Source organism: Corvus cornix, chromosome 1A (assembly GCF_000738735.6).
Source record: "Corvus cornix cornix isolate S_Up_H32 chromosome 1A, ASM73873v5, whole genome shotgun sequence".
Taxonomy (NCBI): domain Eukaryota; kingdom Metazoa; phylum Chordata; class Aves; order Passeriformes; family Corvidae; genus Corvus; species Corvus cornix.
The window spans coordinates 60,611,319-60,631,249 of record NC_047057.1 but is presented as its reverse complement, the minus strand read 5'-3'; the positions used below and the strand labels follow the sequence as shown (position 1 = coordinate 60,631,249).

General features: G+C 44.2%; 1 protein-coding gene across 1 annotated transcript in view; it reads left to right on the top strand.

Moving 5' to 3' along the window:
- The window catches only part of PPFIBP1 (PPFIA binding protein 1), a 102,671-nt gene that overhangs the window by 59,664 nt on the left and 23,076 nt on the right, over positions 1-19,931 (top strand). Inside the window, 6 exon segments of the mRNA XM_039570581.1 lie at positions 8,615-8,701; positions 9,898-10,011; positions 10,556-10,687; positions 15,197-15,289; positions 17,625-17,739; positions 18,945-18,977. Of these exon segments, the coding sequence (XP_039426515.1) occupies positions 8,615-8,701; positions 9,898-10,011; positions 10,556-10,687; positions 15,197-15,289; positions 17,625-17,739; positions 18,945-18,977 (574 nt within the window).

The following is a 19,931-nucleotide window of genomic DNA, read 5'->3' as shown; positions in this document are numbered from 1 at the left end:
ACTCCACCTATGCCTCAATTACTCCTTGTTCTGCTTCAAATTACTCCCCTGTACCCTCTGTCATCCTTGAAGCCCCTCGTAGGAAAGACTTAACATTCCACTTAGAGTGTGCTACAGCCACGGGATTTGCAGGTGTCACCAGTGTCACCAGTCCCTGTCTGAGCAGGGAGGTGTCACATTAAGTGCCCGGATGATTTGCAGGAAGGTTTTTTGCAACTTTGCCCCTCCTTGCAGGGGAGGCGCATACACCTTCTTTGTTTGAAACTGGTTTAATCCTCTGTGTGTGAAGTTGGGTCCAGCAGGATGCTGGATCTGGTGTGTGACATCCCATGCGGGGCTGTAAGGAAGCCTCTTGTGTCTCAGAGGAAAACAAAAATAGTGTTTGCTGCTGCCAGACAGTGTGTCACAGGAGAAAAATCCTCCCCTGGCTCCTGCAGCCAAACCACTGGTGCCCACATTGGGAAAAGGGGATGACAGCAGTCTCCCAAAGTTTCTGTAAAATAGGGCAGAGCATTCAGTCCTGCCATGCCAGAATGGGCTGCCACACGTCCTTGATCCTCTTCCTTTCTGCTCCTCTCAATGGGTCTGTGCAAGCACTCAAAAAGGGCCAGTGGGTTAAAACACCTCGTGCTGTTGTTTTTTTAACGGGTGGGTGCCAGATGGCCGCGTGACACCAGAGCGCACGTACGGTGCCCGGACATCTGGCACAGCTCTTCCAAGAGAATCCATCGTGTGGTCCCCATGGGGAGCTGGGAAAACTTGTACATGCAGCTCTGCTGCACAAGGAAGTCAATTTAACTATAACATGTCATTGCAGCTCAAAGCTGATCTCTGCTGCTGAAACCCTGCTCATGTCTCCTTGTGCAAATGGAGGGCAGGTGAATGTCATGGGTGAAATTACAAATGAGGACATTTGTTCCAAGTCTGGAAAAGGACTGAGACCTTTCTGAGCTCAAACATGTTTGGATTCCGTGCTTTCACTGGGAACCAGGCCTGAAATCCATAACCAGGTCAGAACTATTCCAAAGTTCTGGAGTTTTTTCGGAATACTCTTGATCAGCAGAGATATTTAGTGTATTCCAGTGTGTGCCTTAATAAAGCATGTGCTGTACTCTGTGAAAATGGAGCTTCTGGCTTCGGTACAGGCAGTCTGTGAGTAATCTCTAATATCAGCACCGGTAGCAAAACCATTTTAAATGAAACTCCACATTTTGCAAGTCCAAGGCATCCCCGTTGTGTCCAGCTGGAAGCTGATAGATCCATGTCTTGAAGAGTAGTTCTCGTAAACCTTGCTCCCAGCCATGAGCACTGCTCCAATTTTTCTTCAGTTGAAACAAACAAGAGACAGTTTTCCTTCTGGTTATTACTTTTCTTGAAAGTGGTTGGGAGTTTTTTTGCATTTTTTTAAAAATACATCTTATGCAACAACTTTCCCAGAAAAAAGAAACCAACTGTGTCTTGTTAAAAAGAGGAGTGAAGGGTAGGAGTGGGTGGACAGTGCCTTCCCACACCTCAGAGCCATTTTCCCCATGCTCCTGATCTGAACTTGTGTATATGGGTCCTGGTGTGTGCCTTCTCCTCTTTAAAGGGTGTGCCCCTGAAGTGAAAAATCCAGGATAATACAATATTTTTTCTTTAAAACCCTCAGCAAGTGCAGCTGTGGCTTTGGCTTTGGAAGTGACTTTCCCTCCATAAGTGAATTTCTGAAACTGACTTTCAGATCAAGCAAAACTTTATGGCCTCCAAAGGTTTCTTGAATCATATAGAAAAATAGAATCATTAAGGTTGGAAAAGACCTTTAAGATCATCATCAGGTCCAACCACAGAACATTTTCAGCTCATCTGAGAATGATGGTTGAGCTGTGATATCCATAGTGGCTTGTGCAATCCAGTGTGTTGCTGCTGTCTCACAGACCAGCTTCAGATTTTGACATTTTTTCTTTAAGTTGGTTCTTCCAGAGAGTAGCTGGGAGTAAAGAGCGATAATATGAGGGGATATTAGCTTTCAGAGAGAAATTTTCCTTGCTGGATAGACATAGCTTGTAATCTTACAGAGATATATGCTGACCTATTTGGACAAGAGCGTGATTCCCAAGTGGGGGAAGCGGTTTGGTTAGCTAGAAATCATCTCTTATTCATGGGAAAAAAAAAAATCTTGTCTTCAAACCCAAGTTTGTTGTTTGATTATCCTGGTGTGGGTGTACAGTGCAGTCATTTGATTCAGCTTCTGCTTATGTTGAGTTTAGGTATCAAAAGGTCCTATGCTAATGTGTGGCACCAGGGTGTTACCACCAAGCAGTTTGAGATCTCTCCTCAAGTTGCAATGTGAAAGGAGTCTTGTGATACCGTGTCAGCCTGTCATCATCCACTCCCTGCTGGCAATGCTTTTGTCCCTGAGAGATCCGCCTCCCAAAGTTCTGGAAACACAGGACCCTGCTTCTTGCTAAAGGTGATCATCCAGATTGCTGTGTTTTTAACACTGGGAGATAATACGGGCTTGTTTATGGTACGCCTTGGCGTGGCATCCTCATGTATCTGGGATGAGTTCTTTGGCAGTAAGAACAACCCATCAAAAATCCCCATTCTCAATGCAAAATGAATCAGTTTGGCTTTAAAAGCCCAGCTTCTGCTCATCCTTTGCTCTCATGATGTCTCCTGGGTTATTCAGCATTCATGGTTTTGAGATTTTTCTCTATCAGTTTTAGTTGTAGATAATCACAGGACTCTCGGAGCTGGGCTCTGTGGTCAAAAATACTAAGAATTTGTCATGCTATTGCTGGTAGTGGGTCAATTAAAACTTGAACCCGAGGACAGAGGTTGGTTGTTAATGTTGCTTGTTGCATCATTTTGAAGTATGACGTAAACTTGGGACAAGCCACTTGAGAGACCTGGGACAGCTGAGTCAACTTTTTCTTCCATTTTCTCTTGGTGTCTGCAAGTGAATTAATTACTTGTGTTCCTGCAGCTTTTACAATTAATAGGAAAGACCCTCCTGTTTACTTTGTGGTCAGGTGAAGGGGTGGGAGTTGCTTTTTTCTCCTGTGTTGTTGGGTCAGATGCTTTCTGGGAGGGTCCAGAGGAGGGGGCTGCGCTAGTGACAAGAGGGAGGGTGGAGATGCCCGGGCGCCACCTGCGTGGGGCTGTCCTTGCTCCCGGTCAGGTTTATGCTGCTCTGCACCTCCCTGCCTGCATCCTTCTCCTGTGTGTGCTGGGTTGGAGGAGTTTCTTGCCGGGCTTTGATGTGTTAATTCCCCAGAGCTGCTTGCTCCGCCTGAGGAGCGCTGCTGCTCCACGGGCTCCGCTTCCCACATCTCCCACTCTGCTCGCCTCCATCCTGGCTGGGTGAGGGGACCTGCTGTCACTTAACCTCGGCTCAGAGGAGCCCGGAGCACTCAGCCTCGGCTTCTGGCATCCGTGAATGCATGAAAATAGTCATGACCAGCATGGAGTATAGCTGGGACATTCACGGGCACTGCGTCTGGCTAAATAAGGTAAGGAGATCTCTGCTTGTGCTGGCTCCTGCGTTTCTCCCAGTGACAAGCCATAGCTGGGCAACGCTGGGAACGAGCCTCTCATCCTTCTCTTGTACCAGGCACCAGCTGGGCTGCTGTTAGGAAACGGAATATTGTGGAAAGGTTGCATCTTCCCTGTTCAGCAGTGTGTTATTTATGATTACAAAATGCTTCAGGTAAATGCCTCAGAGTGAAGGGCTGTGTTCAGCTGCTTTTTTTTCAGAATTCACTTTTATTGTAGTGAAGCCTTTAAAATACAATGTGGGGGCTTGGAGTGGGTTTGTGGTTGGGGTTTTTTTTCCCCCTTCTCATTCTGTGAGGAGGAAGTAACCTGTAAACTTTAGGAAAAGCTTAGCAGCAGGTCTGCTGCTGGAGTGTGTGGAGCAGGCTGCAAATATTCCGAGCAGGGAAGCGGGAAATGCAGGAGAGGCTGGTTTGAGAGGGCAGAGGGGAGCTGCCACACAAACTGGTTACACACCAGCTCAGACAGTATGACCAGTAGGAATTTGGAATGGGATTGATGCTGACAGAGGGTAAAGCTGTCATGGGTCTGTATCACAGGTGGTGGATACTTGGCTTGGGAAACCCGGAGGCTCTGCCCAAAGCACACCAAATGATGCTGAGGTAGCTGAGGCTGGAGGAACCCTCTTGCAAGGGACTCTAAAGCTGAGGGAACAAGCAGAACAGCAGCAGCTTTGTTTAACTGAGCATAGGTAATGTGTATTGTAATGATCTGAACCACGTAAGCATGTTGATGAGCTCTAATTTAACTCCAGATGGTCAGGAAAGAGGTGTTGGGAAAGGCTCACTTGCCCAACTGTTGACTTGACTGTGGTGGTCAAAACAGTCAATGTTTCCCTGCTGTACAGGGAGATGATGCTGTGGAGTGGCAGCTCCTTCTATACAAACCAAACTGCACATACAGCAAGAGCAGTGTGATTTGTGCTGCTTATTTCATCTCCAAAGCAGAAGAGAAAATGAAGGAAAATGAGGGTATCAGCTGTGGTAGGCTAAAAATGAGGTTTATTTTTGAAAGGAGAATTCAGCAACTGAGAGGAAACAGATTTTTTAAATAATTTTTTTTTATTATTAGGAGGTTTAAACCAGCAGCTATTAGAAACTTTCCTGCTGTTTGGAATGCTAACTCACTTCCAGGGAAAAGGGATTAAAGACTGAAGGCAGGCAAGCGGTGAAAGTTTGGTGATGCATCTACTTACTACAGGAATAATTCCCTCCAGAGCAGCATGGATTTTTACACTTAGATGATTGCAGACAAAGCTATACACATGTGTTTAACAGATTAGCTGTGGATTGATCTTGCAGAGTTTATAAGTGCACTGGGTCTGATCTTACAAGGCGTTTTAAGTAAATGCTTGACCTCAAACTTTTGTGAAGCCTCAGTGGCATTGTGACAGTTGTTCTTTTGTTTTTAGGATTAAAATCGGTGTTGGAAAATCTGCACTCTCTTCCCATAGAGCGTTTCGCAATTAATCCCTAAAATTGAAAACACATATAAAATCTAATTAATTGAAGATAGATTTTAAGTTGCTGATGAAAAGGGCCTTCACTGGAAAATGGAAAGCCTTTCTTTCACAGCTAGTAAAATACGTTAATCCTTTATTGGCTTAAATCATACAAATTTGATCCAGAACTACCAAGTGCTCTTAATATGCTTGCAGTTGTTGTTCAGTCAAGTATTTGCTTTTCTTTTTTGCTCCTCTATTTGTTTTATTTCTTTCCTTTTCCCCCCAAAGAGCAGCTGTTGCTCTGCAGGGTGAGTAGTTGTTGGGCTCAGTCTCAGGGGAGGTTGCAGGTTCCGAGGTGGAGAGATGCTCCTGAGGAACACACCGAGTGTTGCTCACCCAGGTTTTGCACACACCAGGTCTGCTGGCATTTTTCAGACCTCCCTGCAGCCCATTCCTTCCCGTTGGGGCTCCCTCCACCCTGGGTCCTGATGCACTGCTTTCCTTAATCCGGTGTTTGAGCATATTCCCTCTCCATTTCTCTCTCTTCAGTCCTGCCCACTACCATCATTGCTCTGTTCTTTTCATATGTTTCACCTCCCCTCTTCCTTCCTTATCTCTCTGGGAAGAATATCATGCCCAGAATGAACTTTTTACCTTTGAAGACAGTCCAGAGCAAAGATCTGGGAAGGTGGTGTGTGTCCAGTGCCTGCGCATCCTGCGTCTCTGCACCACTGTAAGCAGTGCTTAGGCTGCTGCTCTTGGAAATAGCTGCCATGGTCTTTCTCTATCATCCATTCTCCAACTATCATCATTTTTTCCACTGAAACCAAAGTCAGGGGCTTTCTTGCCTTTTTGTGCCTCAAATTAAGAGTCCGTCCCAGGTATTATACAGAAGTTACAACACTTCAGGCAAAAAAGTAAACAATTCTTGTGTTGCACACAGAATTTTCTGGGTTTGGTGGGCTACAGGAGGTCTGGTTTTATGCAGATTTTAGAAAATATTTCTGGCAATAGCCAGAAAAGAGATCTTTGCACCCCAGTACACACAGCTTGAAAAACTAAGACGTCTCTGCAAGGTTTCTCCCAAAGAATAGATGGACTGCCCTAAGCGTTTGACAGGATGAGAGGAAAGGGCCTCAGGTTGTGCCAGGGGTGGGATTAGGTCAGATATTATGAAAACTTTCTTTCCTAAAGGGGTTATTAAACATTGGAACAGGCTGTCTAGGGATGTGGTGGAGTCACCCTCCCTGGAGGGATTTAGAAATGTGTGGATATGGCACTTGAGGACATGGTTTAGTGATGAACATGGTGGTGGTGCTGAGTTGATGGTTGGGCTTGATGATTTTAGAGGTGTTTTCCAACCTTAACCAGTCTGTGATTCTGTTTGCACTAATTTTTGTTTTGTGGGAGAGCAGGCTTTGCCCTTGTCCTGTCTGGGGTTCCCATCACCTCTTTGTGATGGCAGTGTGCAGCTGCAGCCTGAGCTCTCCCTCTCTAAATGCTCCTATTTTAAAGCCAAGGCTGACGTGCTGAGCCAAGTGCATTTTTCCTGAGAAATGTGAACGGAGTTTAACAGCAAAGGTGCCTTGGCAAGATGCTGGGCACAATGACTAACGTTCTGCTTTCACACCTCGTTGGTTTTCACAGCATCCTAAAGACATTTTCATCATGCTGTGAAACCAAGACTTCCCTCCCCACATTTTCTTCCTGCAGTCTTTGGTTTTAGTTAGTTTGTGTCTGGTTTCGCTGACCGGAGCTATCAGGATGGTCAGTGGTTCGGGTGTTGATGAGGTGGCCAGGAGGCAGGGAGTGGAGTCTGTGCTTTGGCAAGGAATTCCATGTTAGCCCCAGCAGCATGGAGGGGTGTCTTTGCAGCTCTGGTGCCTGTAGTGAGGGATGGATACCACTTTCCTACATCAGACACATGCACTGGATTGATAAATGTGTTGTATATTACAAAATATGGATGCTGTTCTTATGGAGGCTGAGAAAGTGCTTGAGATGTGCTGGAGGACTTAAAGGACAAGGGAGCTGCAGAGCAGCAAAAGTAGACAAAACCCTCAGTTCTGTTTTCACATACAACTCAGGTCACAAAATCTGAGGCATAATCCAGTAGTTGAACTGCTAAAAGGTTTATTTCATTTTGAATTCTTTCACCTAAATTAAAGTGTTACAAAATGGAAGATCTCACTAATCTTGAGTGGCATGAGCTAAATTCTGGTAGAGGTCAAGGGGAAGATAGGGCAAACTCAGAAGTTTAGAAGAATTTTGCCCTGGGGCTTAGTGTCTGGTGGTCAGGGGCTTAGTGCTGTGCTGCTAAATAGTTCAGATACAGGGTTGTAATTCAGATCATTGTGATGAGGTACTGGTACAAATTATGGGAGAGCATCCTTTCTTAGTCTGCTGGAGCAAATTTTGGGGGAGATACTATGGTCACCAAGTGAAATTTAATGCTTGGGAGACACTTCTGGTACTGCTTAGTGATTCAAGACTTGCCAGGACACAGCCTGATTTTGAGAGCACTGAGGTGAGGTCAAACACTTTTACCTCCTCCTGTTTGCTTTAGGTTGGATCTTTAAGTGATGCTGGAGGGAGTTTTATTCTTTCAGGCTCAAACAAGGCAGCTTCTCCCACCACCCAAGGTCAGACATGTAACTTAGAAAAGGAGGTTTAGCCAGGAGGTTTCCTGAAGTATGCTCTGTAATAAGGGGAGATTCAAAGCAGGAGCTGGAGCCTTGGAGCTCCTGAGTGGTGGTGGCCTCTCAAGGCAGGGTTGTGCTGCAAGCTCACAGGGGCACGAGGATCAGTCACCCAGTTTCTTTTCATCACATATTCAGGAGGAAATCAGGCCCCCTCAACCTTGTTGGGTGTCTCTGCTGAGCACCCTGGATTTCAGAGCAGCTTCTCAGACTCCTCTAAGTGATTTATGCCATGATTGGAACAAGACTTGCTTTTCTGAGCCGAGATCTGATTGTGGCATGGATCACGAAGTGCTTTGAGACAGCTTTGAATATGGATAGAATAAAATCCTTCCTGCTGCTCAAGAGCATTGAAGTTATTATGAGGAAAGTTGCTGATTCCTCTGAACTCTCCGATAGCATTAACATGTATTCTTGTTTCTCTTTAGCCTCAGGCAGCTTTACAAAGAGATGTGTTTAGAGTGCAGACGTTCACCCATACCCAGTAAAATGTGCCTGATGTTAAAGGATGTCTCTGACTGTGTGTATGACTTGCATGAGGCATAATACACATTTTGTAGATTGTATGTTTGGCTTTTTTCACTTGCTGAATGTCTCAGGGTATTTGTCTCTTTGCAAGTATGGCTTAGTGTTGTATAGCAATGAGTCCAAGTTTTGTTAGCAAAATGCTGAATGCACAGTAAGTGAATTTTGCAGAACTGGGTCACCAGAAGGTTCTTCCTTTCTCATCTTTAAGCCCCTGAACAATCGTCTCCTGAATGGTGGTCGTGTGTCCTTTGTTGACAGTTTATTTGATTTGTAACCCTTAGGGGGCTGGAGAATACATTGAATCTGTTCTTAAACAGTGCAGACTGAAAATGCTCATTAAGGGTGTTGATAACGTTTCATGACACTGTGGTACAATAGCTGACTATGCAATATTTGTTGTCTTTTCCAGACTAATGGGCACATATCTGGGAATGGAGATGTTTATCAAGAAAGGCTGGCTCGTCTGGAAAATGATAAGGAATCTCTTGTTCTGCAAGTGAGTTGTCACCCAAATTATTTTTTTCTACTCTTGCATTCACAAGACTTTCTGATAGTATGTGATAAGACCTCTGAGAATTTGTTTGCAGTTGTGATGTGTTGGACAGTGTTCAGAAGACTTGCTGGTACCTGAGAACTAACCCACATTAGGGAGAGGTGTGAATTTAGATTGCAGGGAAAATCTAAAGGCCCTTCTGTCTGTGTATCTGTTCTCTTTGAATTTTGTTAGCGGAGCAGGTCTGTTGAGCAGCCACCTACTTACATCCATGTGTATCCTTAAGATCACCATTTCCCAGAACCATTCACATGATGTCTGCATCAGGACACAGTTGTCCTGTCCTTAGGAAAGGTGACAAAAGCTGCAGGACTGGCCAGCGGGCAGAAGGAGACAAGCGGCTCCCTGGCAGTCCTGCTTATGTGCTGCTGGGCTGGACGGGGTCGGCCCTGGCTGTTCTGGCAGCTGGTTTCCTCTTGCTGTTGGAGCTGGGAATACCTGGCACCCCTTGAACTGCACAGGGGGCATTCTGTATGTGGAGCCAGCCTACGGGCTGTGACAGCACTGAGCTCTGCTTCAGGCAGCTCACCCTCCTCCCCAGCAGTACTGCAGGAAGAGCCTGTTGACAACGAAAAAATGCATTCAGAAAAGGCAGAATGGGAATCTGTCTGCAGTCTCAAAGGTGTTGTCTTGGTCTTGCCCAGCCTCTGGCTGTGTGTTTTAACCACCTTTGCTTTTGTTGTTCTGAAAAGGGGAAAGTGTTTGTTATGGTACACTGTGTGCAATCACTTGGGAAGGAGAATAAATTACAAGCAGCGAGGTTTATGTGGTGGTTAAGGTAGGAGCTAATGGGTTGAGTTAATGTATTGTCACAGCAAAGGCATAATAATTGGTAGTAAAATGCAGCAGCAACCCCTTGTGAAAACTTCCAGGCAGGAGGGGAGCTGCAGAATTGCAATGTATCTGCCAGAAGTTTGGCTGAAATTCTGGTGTGAGGGGAGAGCTTTCCCTTCTCTCCTGTTTCCTTTGCCAAGTGTTGTGTCCACTGCAGAGCTCTGCTCCTCCTCCTCCTCCTCCCTGCACAGTCCCAGCTAATCTTTGGCCTGAGCAGCACTGTTGCTCACCTACAGTTCTTCAGCTGACACATATGGCACAGGGGCAAGGTGCTAAACGTGCATCCCTTTTTCCCTGCTGTCCAGGTAAGTGTGCTTACGGACCAGGTGGAGGCCCAAGGAGAAAAGATCCGGGATCTGGAGTTCTGCCTGGAGGAGCACAGGGAGAAGCTGAATGCCACGGAGGAGATGCTGCAGCAGGTATTTCACAGCTCCACGTCTGTCTTGCTGTCTTGTCTTCCTTCTGTCTTAAACTTTGGTGAGAGCAGTGCCCTTCCAGGTGTTGCAGCCCTTGATGTCTCTTCACTAAGGGGTAATTTTCTACCGTATTGGCTTTAAAGCCTTTGTACGTAGTAATGTCAGTGCTGCTTTATGCTGCAGGAATCCCGTTCTGCTCTCCTTTGAGTCCTTCCCCACTGAACTTCAAAGAGCCTTAGATTAAAGCCTCTGGCAGGATGGGTGGATTCCCCTCACAGCTCCATGCTGCCCAGAGCAACTGTGATGACAGACAGGCTTTTTTCTCATCCTGGCAGCCAGCCCGAGATAGTGCCCCTGTGATCCCAGATGCATCCTAGGTGCCTGGAATCTGTCAGGTGGATAATAGCTGTGTCTCAGGGCTTCAGATAGTGCAAGGAAAAGGGTGATGCTATTCCCCGTGAAGGAGACCTTTAGCTGTCAAAATAAATTACTGATTTCTTCCCCTTGGGTAAATAATTCCGTTCTCTTCCTCTTTATCTTGAATCAGGAGCTTTTAAGCAGAACAACCCTTGAAACTCAGAAACTGGATCTTATGGCAGAGATTTCCACTCTGAAATTAAAGCTTACATCTGTAGAGAAGGATCGATTGGACTATGAGGACAGGTTCAGAGACACAGAGGTGAGTAAACCCCAAGAGAATAAATTGTGAAAGCTATGTGTGTCTTCACATTACCTGAACATTTTTTGGGATTTTTTTTTGTCGGGCAAGAAGAGGACTCCTCTTTAAGGTTAGAACATGTGCCTTTTAAAGCAGAAAGTATCCTCTTTGTTAAACTCTGGTTTTACAAAGGAAGATTTCCAAAGGCAGTTTTTGATTCTGGCTGCCAGGTCTGGGGAGGGATGGATTTAGGTTGGAGTTAAATAAAATCATGAACATACTGCATTCTCCTGACCCCACATGAAACTGTCACCTTCTGAGTAAGGCATGTCTGAGGCAAGTGTTTCAGCCCAGTGCAGGTGCAAAAAGCATCCGTGTGCAGAGACACAGCACCGTAAAAGACAGAACTTTTGGAGCTGGTAACAGAGAATGAGGTGACTCGGTGTGGGGCTGTTGTGAAGCCTGACTTCAGAGCACAGCCTTCAGGGAGCCCAGGACCAGAGGCCAGGGGGGAACACTGCCAGGCGGAGCTGCCATCATCCCTGGCAGTGCTCTCCCGAGGCATTTCCCTCTGTGCTGTAGGTCTGTGTAGATGAACCTTGGTCATGTTGGAAGCCAGAAAGCCTCAAAGCAGATGGGCAAACCCAGGAAACCCCAAGTATCAGCTGAGCTGTGCTGACAGGATGATAGAGCCCCTATGAGAAATACCTTGGAGTCTGCCTATGAAGCAGAACGAAATTTCCAGTTCTGGATTTGTAAATGAGCTGAAATGTCAGGTGTTTGTATGATTGTGGATGTTCCAGATGTCATTTCCTAGAAGGAAAGAAGCCATATTGCCATGACAGGAAACAAAATTGCCCTTTCTACTTCTGTTAGTGGTTTCCCAACTCCTCAGTTTCCAGTGAAGCACCATTCCTCACTTGTATTGCAAGCACAGGAACAAAAGTCAGTCTTCCTTTTGAATTGCTCTTTGGGCCTGTTTGAAGTAATCGGCAGACCCAAAGAAGTCCACAGGTTGAAAACTAATGACTTGGATCATTTTCAGATTTGAAAGTGGTTCTTTAGGTAGTGACAGTAGTGTTTATTCCCTCAGTGCTGCACATTTCCTTGGGTGCTGCCAAGCTGTGGGATGGACTCATGTTGCTTCCTGTTACTTTTCCCTCTAGTTTGGTAACAGGTGTTATGTGAAGGATCACAGCACGGCCTTCAAGGCAGCTGATTTTGCAGTGCAGACGAGCTCTGTGCTTGGCATTGCTGCAGAAATTGGCAGGGGAAGGGGTGGAGGGAATCACTGGAGGTCTCCTGCATCCGTGGGAGGTGTGTGAAAGAGCTGGCTGCTCTCACAGCTCCCCTGGGACTCTGCCCACACGGAGCTCGGCTCTTTCATGAATTACAGCACACAGCAGGCAGGTCTCTGTGGACTGACACTCCAAGCAGCCCAAATGAGGGATAAACGAGCTGGCACCAGCAGTAAATGGCCTTGGGGAGGCAAGGTTTGGTCCAGACGAGCACAGGGAGCAAGTGCTCTCCGACCTGGGTTCTGTTGTATCTTCATTTGCAAACACCCTGTGGTTTCTTGTGCTTTCCAGAACTGGTAGCAAAAGTGATTGGGCTTTGGGATTTGCTTCCTCCATTTCTATCCTTATATTTACTGAATACTGTAGAGTTCTCCTGGACTCCTCCTTTCTTTGTTTCCCCCTGAACTGCAGTCTCTCCATAACTTCATAGCAGAGCTCAGCATACCAAGAAGGTGCACATGGAGCTACCAGAAAAATGGTTCTGGTGTGGGGAGTACACCACAAACTGCAAATCTATAACCTCTGTGCAAGAGGCTTATCTGCTATGAAGACCATTCTATTTGCAATACTTTGAAATACACTAAATGCCTTTGATAAAAATAACCTAAATTATATTTAAAAAGTAGTTACTGTAATTAGCGACTATATGGATTTATATCATGCGTATTTATGCCAGAACTAATGAACTACTACTAAAATGTTTCTCCCTCCATTTGAAATCCAGAATGATGTAGTTTAGTGTGATATATATTATTATATTGTTTCTTCTTTATTTCGACACTTTATAGCTGTAAAAATGCTTAGGCTTAAACCCTGGAAGGGATAGTATATCTTGATTTCCATTTGGTTCAGTGAAAATATGAATGTCTAATTAGTTGTAAGGGTCTCAGCCCTTACAAAATTTCTAAGAGATATTTTGGAGGCAGTACTTATTCAGAAGTGCACAGTATTTTATTCAGTGTTGATCTAATTATATTACTGTTTATCAATTACTTTAGAAGAGCTGAGTATTTAAAGGAATGTTTTAAATATTTGACCCTAAAACACGTTATGACTCGAAATGGAAAAAGATTCGTATCCAAACAAGGAAAGAAAAAGTGTGAATATTGCTTCTGGTTTCATTTAGGGAAAAGAAAGGGAAAAGAAAAAAACTGATGTCTGACAACTTGTGGAGCTACTGTCTCCTACAGAATTACCATTCTGATTCAATCCTTCATATTATCCATTTGTTACTTATGTCTGTCGCTGCAACTTCCCATTCCAGCTTGGTTGGTTACTCATATTCCCCATTCTCTGTCTAAACAGATGCCTCACTAGATCTTTGTGCTCTAGGATTTGCTGTCTAGATGTTCACAAACACACAGCTTTTTCAAAGCTAATTGTGTACTTAATAGAGATTTGTAATTGTTCTGTTCTTTGAATCATTCCAGTATTTCCACTTTCTCAGCAGACACCAGCATTATTTTCCTTGAGGAACACGGGTGGTCTGAGTTGGGCTGAGTTTATGTAAGAAAATACCCTGCAAGGGAGTTTATTTAGGGAGGAGTCCGTAGCCAGACAGGGCCTTTGAAGCAGCAGCCAGAGGGTAAAACTGGCTCGCTCACAGGGAATTCTTTGTGATTTATCCACCACCACCTCCAATCTGGTTGCAAGATTGCTCTGTTTTCTGTCACACTGAGCATTTTAAAAGTCACGTGGTTCAAGTGACAAATAATGTGGACAACAGCCTCAGCAGTGGTACTCAGAGTACCACACAGCAAATTTTGACTTTGGATCATGCTGCAGGAGAGAAAAGCCCCAAACAAATCAATTGTCGAGGAATTTCAGGTGTACCTGAATTAGAAGGTCATAGATTAGAAGTAGTAATTACTAAAAGCATTAAAATGTTCTGTATTTTCACTTTCCTCGTAGTTCTGATAATTGAACTTGGATCTTTCTGAAGAAATACAGATGCTGCTCTGTTAGCATCGGGTTCATTAAGCACAAAATAATAACCAGAGGCTTGTAAGCTTAGCAAGTGTGGTGTGGGGCTGGAAGGCAGGTGTTACCAGGGACCCATGAATACCCTCTAAATGTCAGCTACTGACTTGTTAATTTATAAATATAAATCTCTATTAATTTTATTATTAGCTCTGAAAAATTGTGCTTAGAGCTGTTAGCTCAACGTACCACACTGCTTGACGTGGATTGGGTTTGCCTCAGATGTAGGAAGGAAAGCAAACACAAGGATCATACAAGTGCCTTATTTGAGGGTGGGGAGGCCCTGGCACAGGCTGCCCAGAGAAGCTGTGGCTGCCCCAGCCCTGGCACTGTCCAAGGCCAGGTTGGATGGGGCTCTGAGCAAGCTGGGATAGTGGAAGGTGTCCCTGCCCATGGCAGGGGGTGGAACTGGATGGGCTTTAAGGCCCCTCCCAACCCAAACCATTCTCTGACCTAGAGGATGAGGAGGCTTGGAGAAAGAGTGCCTTACACCTTGGTGCACCAGTCAAACTCAGGGTTTGTTTGACCAAGGGGGCTGGGGGCGCTCAGGTCTGACCCCCAAACCTGGCAGGATCCATCGGTATAGCCAGGAGGTCGAGCTGGTCTCCTGAAGAGCTCAGAATTGAGTTGGTGATGGCTCCGAGTTTCTTCCAAGTCAGGCTGAATCTGCAAAGCCCAGATGCAGTGGTGCCATTGATGCTTAAACACAGGTGCCTTGGCCTGTAGAAACCTGTGATGGCTCCTCTGTTGAGCCCTCAGTGAGAGGGCTCTTTTAAGTGGTGGGAACATGGACTTTTACACTGCAATCACTTCATATTTTGAAAATTCAGGTGATGGCTGGTGAGCCTGGGGTGGGAGGGACTGCAGCAGGGAGGATGTGGCTGCTACGTATTGAGGGATGTGTGCCACTGTTTTCCATTGCCCATCCTTAGTACTGGGCATCCAGGAAGCTGAACAGACGAGTAGGAGGCCTTTCCTGGCTCTCAGCACAGGGAACACAACTTCAATTTATGTCTCCCTTTGTCCTCTGCCCTCTTACATTTGGTGCAGTAACACAGAAACTGAGAAACTCAGTCCCTGGATGTTAGGAAGCTCTGAGTTGCTTGACTTAGTGATGGATTTGGGTGGTGTGGTTTTGTGTGCTGAGTCCCTTTTCTGCCTGCTTTTCTTGTTGTTACAGTCCTAGCTATTGTTCTGTTTTGTTTACTGAATTTCTTTGTTGTTTCTGGTTGTCTTTTTCCCCTCCACTCAGGATTTGATCCAGGAAATAAACGAATTGCGGTTGAGGGTGGGAGAAATGGACAATGAAAGACTCCAGTATGAGAAAAAGCTGAAAACAACTAAAGTAAGTGAGGCTGAGGGGAAGAGGCAGGGATGGGCGTAAATCAGGCTTTACGAATTCACTCTTTTCCCTACTTCTTGCCTGCACCCTGCAAAATCCTGAGTACTCTCAGGCCCTGGGGTTTCATGGCTCTTACTTAGCAGCAGAGGCTATTCCCAAATTTCATGCTGTGGTTTTCAGCTTGAGCATTGTTTTTTATGCAGGGTAACTTACCATGCTGTTAACAGTAAATTTGTTACCTGTTTAGACCTTTGTTTCACATGTGTGTCAAGAAACACCAGTTGCAATATGTAAGGTGTATGCCATAGGTTAAAAACAGCATTTATTTTCTCCTAACTGTGCTAAAAATAAACCACTTCTGAAGAGAAGGCATTCACCTAAGTATTTCTAGCAGCCTGTTTCTCTAACTTCTCTTTTCCATTTAGCCTTGTCTCTTTTCTACCTTTAGTTTTCTCTCACTCCTCTGTCTCTGTTACCAGTCTTTAATGGCCAAACTTTCTAGCATGAAAATCAAAGTGGGTCAGATGCAGTATGAAAAGCAGCGGATGGAGCAAAAAAGCCAGATGCTAAAGGTGTGGTAGTTTCTGGGTAACGCCGGGCCTGTTTTGAATCCTTCATGTTCCACCCTTCACTGGTGTGTCCTGCATTGTGCTGTCATGCTCTGTCCTTCATTAATTGCTGTGTGTTGATATGCAGTGTGCCCTTCCTCATTAGATGTGGAAAGCTCTTTATGTAGATGTTCCTTGTAAACAGCTTTTCTATTGCAGGGGAGAGGATTTTCGTGCTCTGAACCTAATGGCACATAATGGCATTAGACTTGGGTTAAAATCACTCCCCTTCCAAGGGAAGATTGCCTTGTCTGTAGCTTACATCCATTATTCAAACAGAACTTTTTATCACCCTTTTAGAGAAAATGTATTCATGAAAACTAGCTGGGAAATAGTGATTCTTTTATGCTGTCCCCTCTCCCACATGTAAATTTGCATATCGTGTTTCTAATTCAGGGGAAGAAATACACATTGACAGCCACATGCAGCTCTAGTTGCCTGTGGGTATAACAGCAGCTTCTCAAGTGACCAAGAAATGGTCTTGTTTTGGAGTAGCATGGATCCTACACTGGCAGGAATCCCATCATAATCAGTGCCAACTTGGAGCACTGGAGAATTGTAATTATTGCCCAGCCACTGTTGTGGAAAAAGCTTTGATTTCTTGACAATTTTGAGATTGATCTATTTTTCTGATGATGCTTTAGGGCAAACAGGAACCAGTTTCAGGAGATTCCATAGCTGGGGCATAGTTTGGGTTGCAGACATGACTGTGTATTTGCAACAGAACTTCTGAGGGTAGCTCAGGAAAATACCTAAGCCACAGTATTCCAGTTTGGTTTATTCCATTACGGATTTAAAACGTCATTTAGAAGCTGTAAATGCCAAAATGATGAGTCTTGCCTTGTTTTGCTTTGTTTACAAACTGAACAAATTAAATTTTCAGTGTTGGGTACAGTTGCAGTGAGGGTCCTGTCTTGATGATGCTGTTGCACACGATATCCTCGGACATCAAAGAAACATGTTACTAAACTGGGTAGGATTTGACTCAAATTTTAAAAAGTTAAATGCATGGATCTGTGCCAGTCACTTGCTAGTGCAGATGGTTAGATCTAAGTTAAAACTTGACAGCATTTTTCTAATACACCCCAACTCCCCCAAACACCATCTGTCTTATTCTCAAGAATCTCAGCTCCAAGCTTTCTTTCCTAATGCTTGATCAGCAAACCCAAACTGTGGCAGAGGTACCACGTTTTTGTCTGAACTGCTTTCCAGTATGTGTCCATGTGCTTGCTGGTGTTGTGAGTGATTTTTCTTCCATAGAAGCAGTGGTTATTTCTGAAACTCTCCTCAGCCTGCTATAAGCACAGTTTCGGAATTGTTCGGCTTCGAACATGCAAAATGCCAAAAGAAATGTGTGGAAATGTTAGCATTCAGCTTTGTCACCTGCACTTTTTTCTATCTCTGCAAGGTCAAATAAATAAGAAAACTGCCTTTTTTTTTTTCCCTTTTGCTCTTCTTTATATTTTGATGTGAAATTTCTTTGCAATTACACACAACACCAACAATTTCAGACCACAGGCCCCCTGATTTTGCTCTGTTATGGGCTCAGAGGTCTGTTGGGATGTTCAGAGTCACTTTGGTGGGTGCATCCTCAGGCAGTGTTAAATGTCAGGGGACCTCAGTCATTTCCACCAGCTGAGGACGTGTCCACTGTGCTTCCTAGGAGGGAATTGTGGAAAAGTCTCAGCTGCCTGTGGAAGCTGTCACTGAGTGGCTCTGTGTCTTTACAGGATGAACTGTCAGCTCTGAAAGACAAACTAGAGCAGAAGGAAGCCGAGGTGAAAAGGTTGCACGAAAAGTTGGTTTGCAAGCTGAAAGGAGAAGGAATTGAAATACTGGACAGAGGTAAGAAAAAGGGAGGCTCTGTCACCGTGTCCTCCTCAGTCACCTCATCTGAGGTCGTGTTTCCTCGTACAGGAAATAACTGATAAAAGCCTCACTTTTTCTAAACTTTGTCTTCATGTTTACCTCTTGAAATATATTTAGAGGGTGTTGACGATGCAAGTGCTGAACTTACTGTCACAGCAAGCTCTTGATCAAATTTAAACAAGACAAAAAATCCCGAATTAGCTCCTTATGTAGCTTATGGGGCCTCAAAAAAACCAGGTTATACTGGCTGAGGAATTTTTAAACTAATTTCAACAAATGCCCCAAAACCGTTGTGTTGAAAAGGAAGCTTCCGGCAAGCTAGGGGAAAAACCATACTAGAGACCAAAGTATGATACGGACCTAGCTGTGAGTAGGTGAAATCAAGGATTGATTCTGGATTTGTGTACTGGTTAAGTCTAAATCTTAATTAAGCTTGAATTAGCACAGAATTTTTACATGCTGGGTAATTCTTTTATTGGCTTGTAAAGAAGAAACTGAATTAGTATTTGTTAGAGGGAAACTTAGATCGAGGATTTATCTTACTTAAAACCAGAAATTTTTGGTTAAAACATCATAGAAGTTTTCCACAGCCTTTTTCGACCTGATGCCATTTCAATTCTAAATATATCTTACTGATAGTTATTGCTGATTTTAAGATTGTGCTTTTAAAGTATGATTTTTAGAAAAAGAAATGCACAAGAGATTAGTCTCCTCCCCTGACCTGAGGAGGAAAATGCTGTGTGTAGATTATCACATTTTATTTCATGAAATGGTGTTTTCAAAACCACTGCCCAAGATCACTGAAAGTGACCACAATGAACTGTGATTCCATTTTTTTGAAAGAACATTTGAATGTGAACAGGGTCTGACTTTATTGCAGTCATGACTACTTATACAGGGCTTCTTTCCCTGGGGAACTACTTGAACTCTCATTACCCTCTGGTCCTCAGCTTTATGGTTTTCAGTATAGCTCAGCAGCAGATCTTTTGCTGTGATGAAACATGTTTTATCTGCCTTGGACTGATACTAAAAAATGCTGTTTGCAGATAACAAGTTATCTGCCTCATTAGCTGAATGAAGTGAGGATGAGTTGATTCCTTAAGTATCAGTAATGTCTTAAAAGTTATTTCATGTCATAACCTTCATGCTAATTTCCAATCCAATGGATTTTCCCTGCACAGATGAAAATTGTAAAAAGAAGCTCAAAGATAAAAGTAAGGTTCCTGGTGTCTTTCCATGAGCATTTACATTCCAGAAGTGCTTTCCAGAATAGCTTTCTGCATGTGTGTGCAAAACTGCTTTAACAAACATTGTTAGGTTGCATCATCTATAACCCTTAGTTACACTTACAGTAAAACTGGAGAGCAAGGGTGGGTACATCACACTGGAAACACAAAGTTTCCTGAAGAAAGTCTGATTGATAAAGGAAGATTGGGTCTCAGGAAGGCTCACAAAGCAGTTGCCTCTCGGTGAAATGCAGCTGCAATCCAGTAGACCAGATTTTCAGCCAGCATAACTGAGGGAAAATCACTGGAACTGGATCAGTTGCTGGTTTAGCCTGATGTGTCTAAACATCTTTCATCTAGAAAGCCAGCCAGGCAGCTTCTTTTCTTCTTGCATTTCATTAAGGAGGAGAGTGTTCTTCCTGCTCTGTTTGCTTTCCATTAATTTTTAGGAAGCTGAAACAAGGCTTTTTTGCCTGTGAGTTTGGACACCTGCCTACATTTGTACTAAATTTGAATTTTACTTCATTTATGCAAGGTAGATCTTTAGGAAAAAATGGAGAATATTTCCATTCTTTTTGAATTCCTAGTCCAGAACACCTCCAGAATATACATGTTCCCATGTATTTGTACTTCCTGATAAATAAGGATTATAGATGAAGCACAGAACACTGTTGTCTGTGTTAGGAACCTTTCCCAGGTCTGAACTGCAATGTAATGTTCCAGCATGACTGCTCATCACAGCAAGTACCTGTATCATTCCACTGTGCCCTCCTCATTCCTTCATCCATGCTGGATTAGGGCTGAGCATCACTGCACGGTGCTTCCTTCATCACATCCATTAATCCCATGGCTTTGTCGAGTGGGTTTGTGAGATGCCATTTGGGGTGGTTGTTGAGTCTTGTAATGAGGATGTGTTTCACTGCATTCCAAATGTAGTATTTA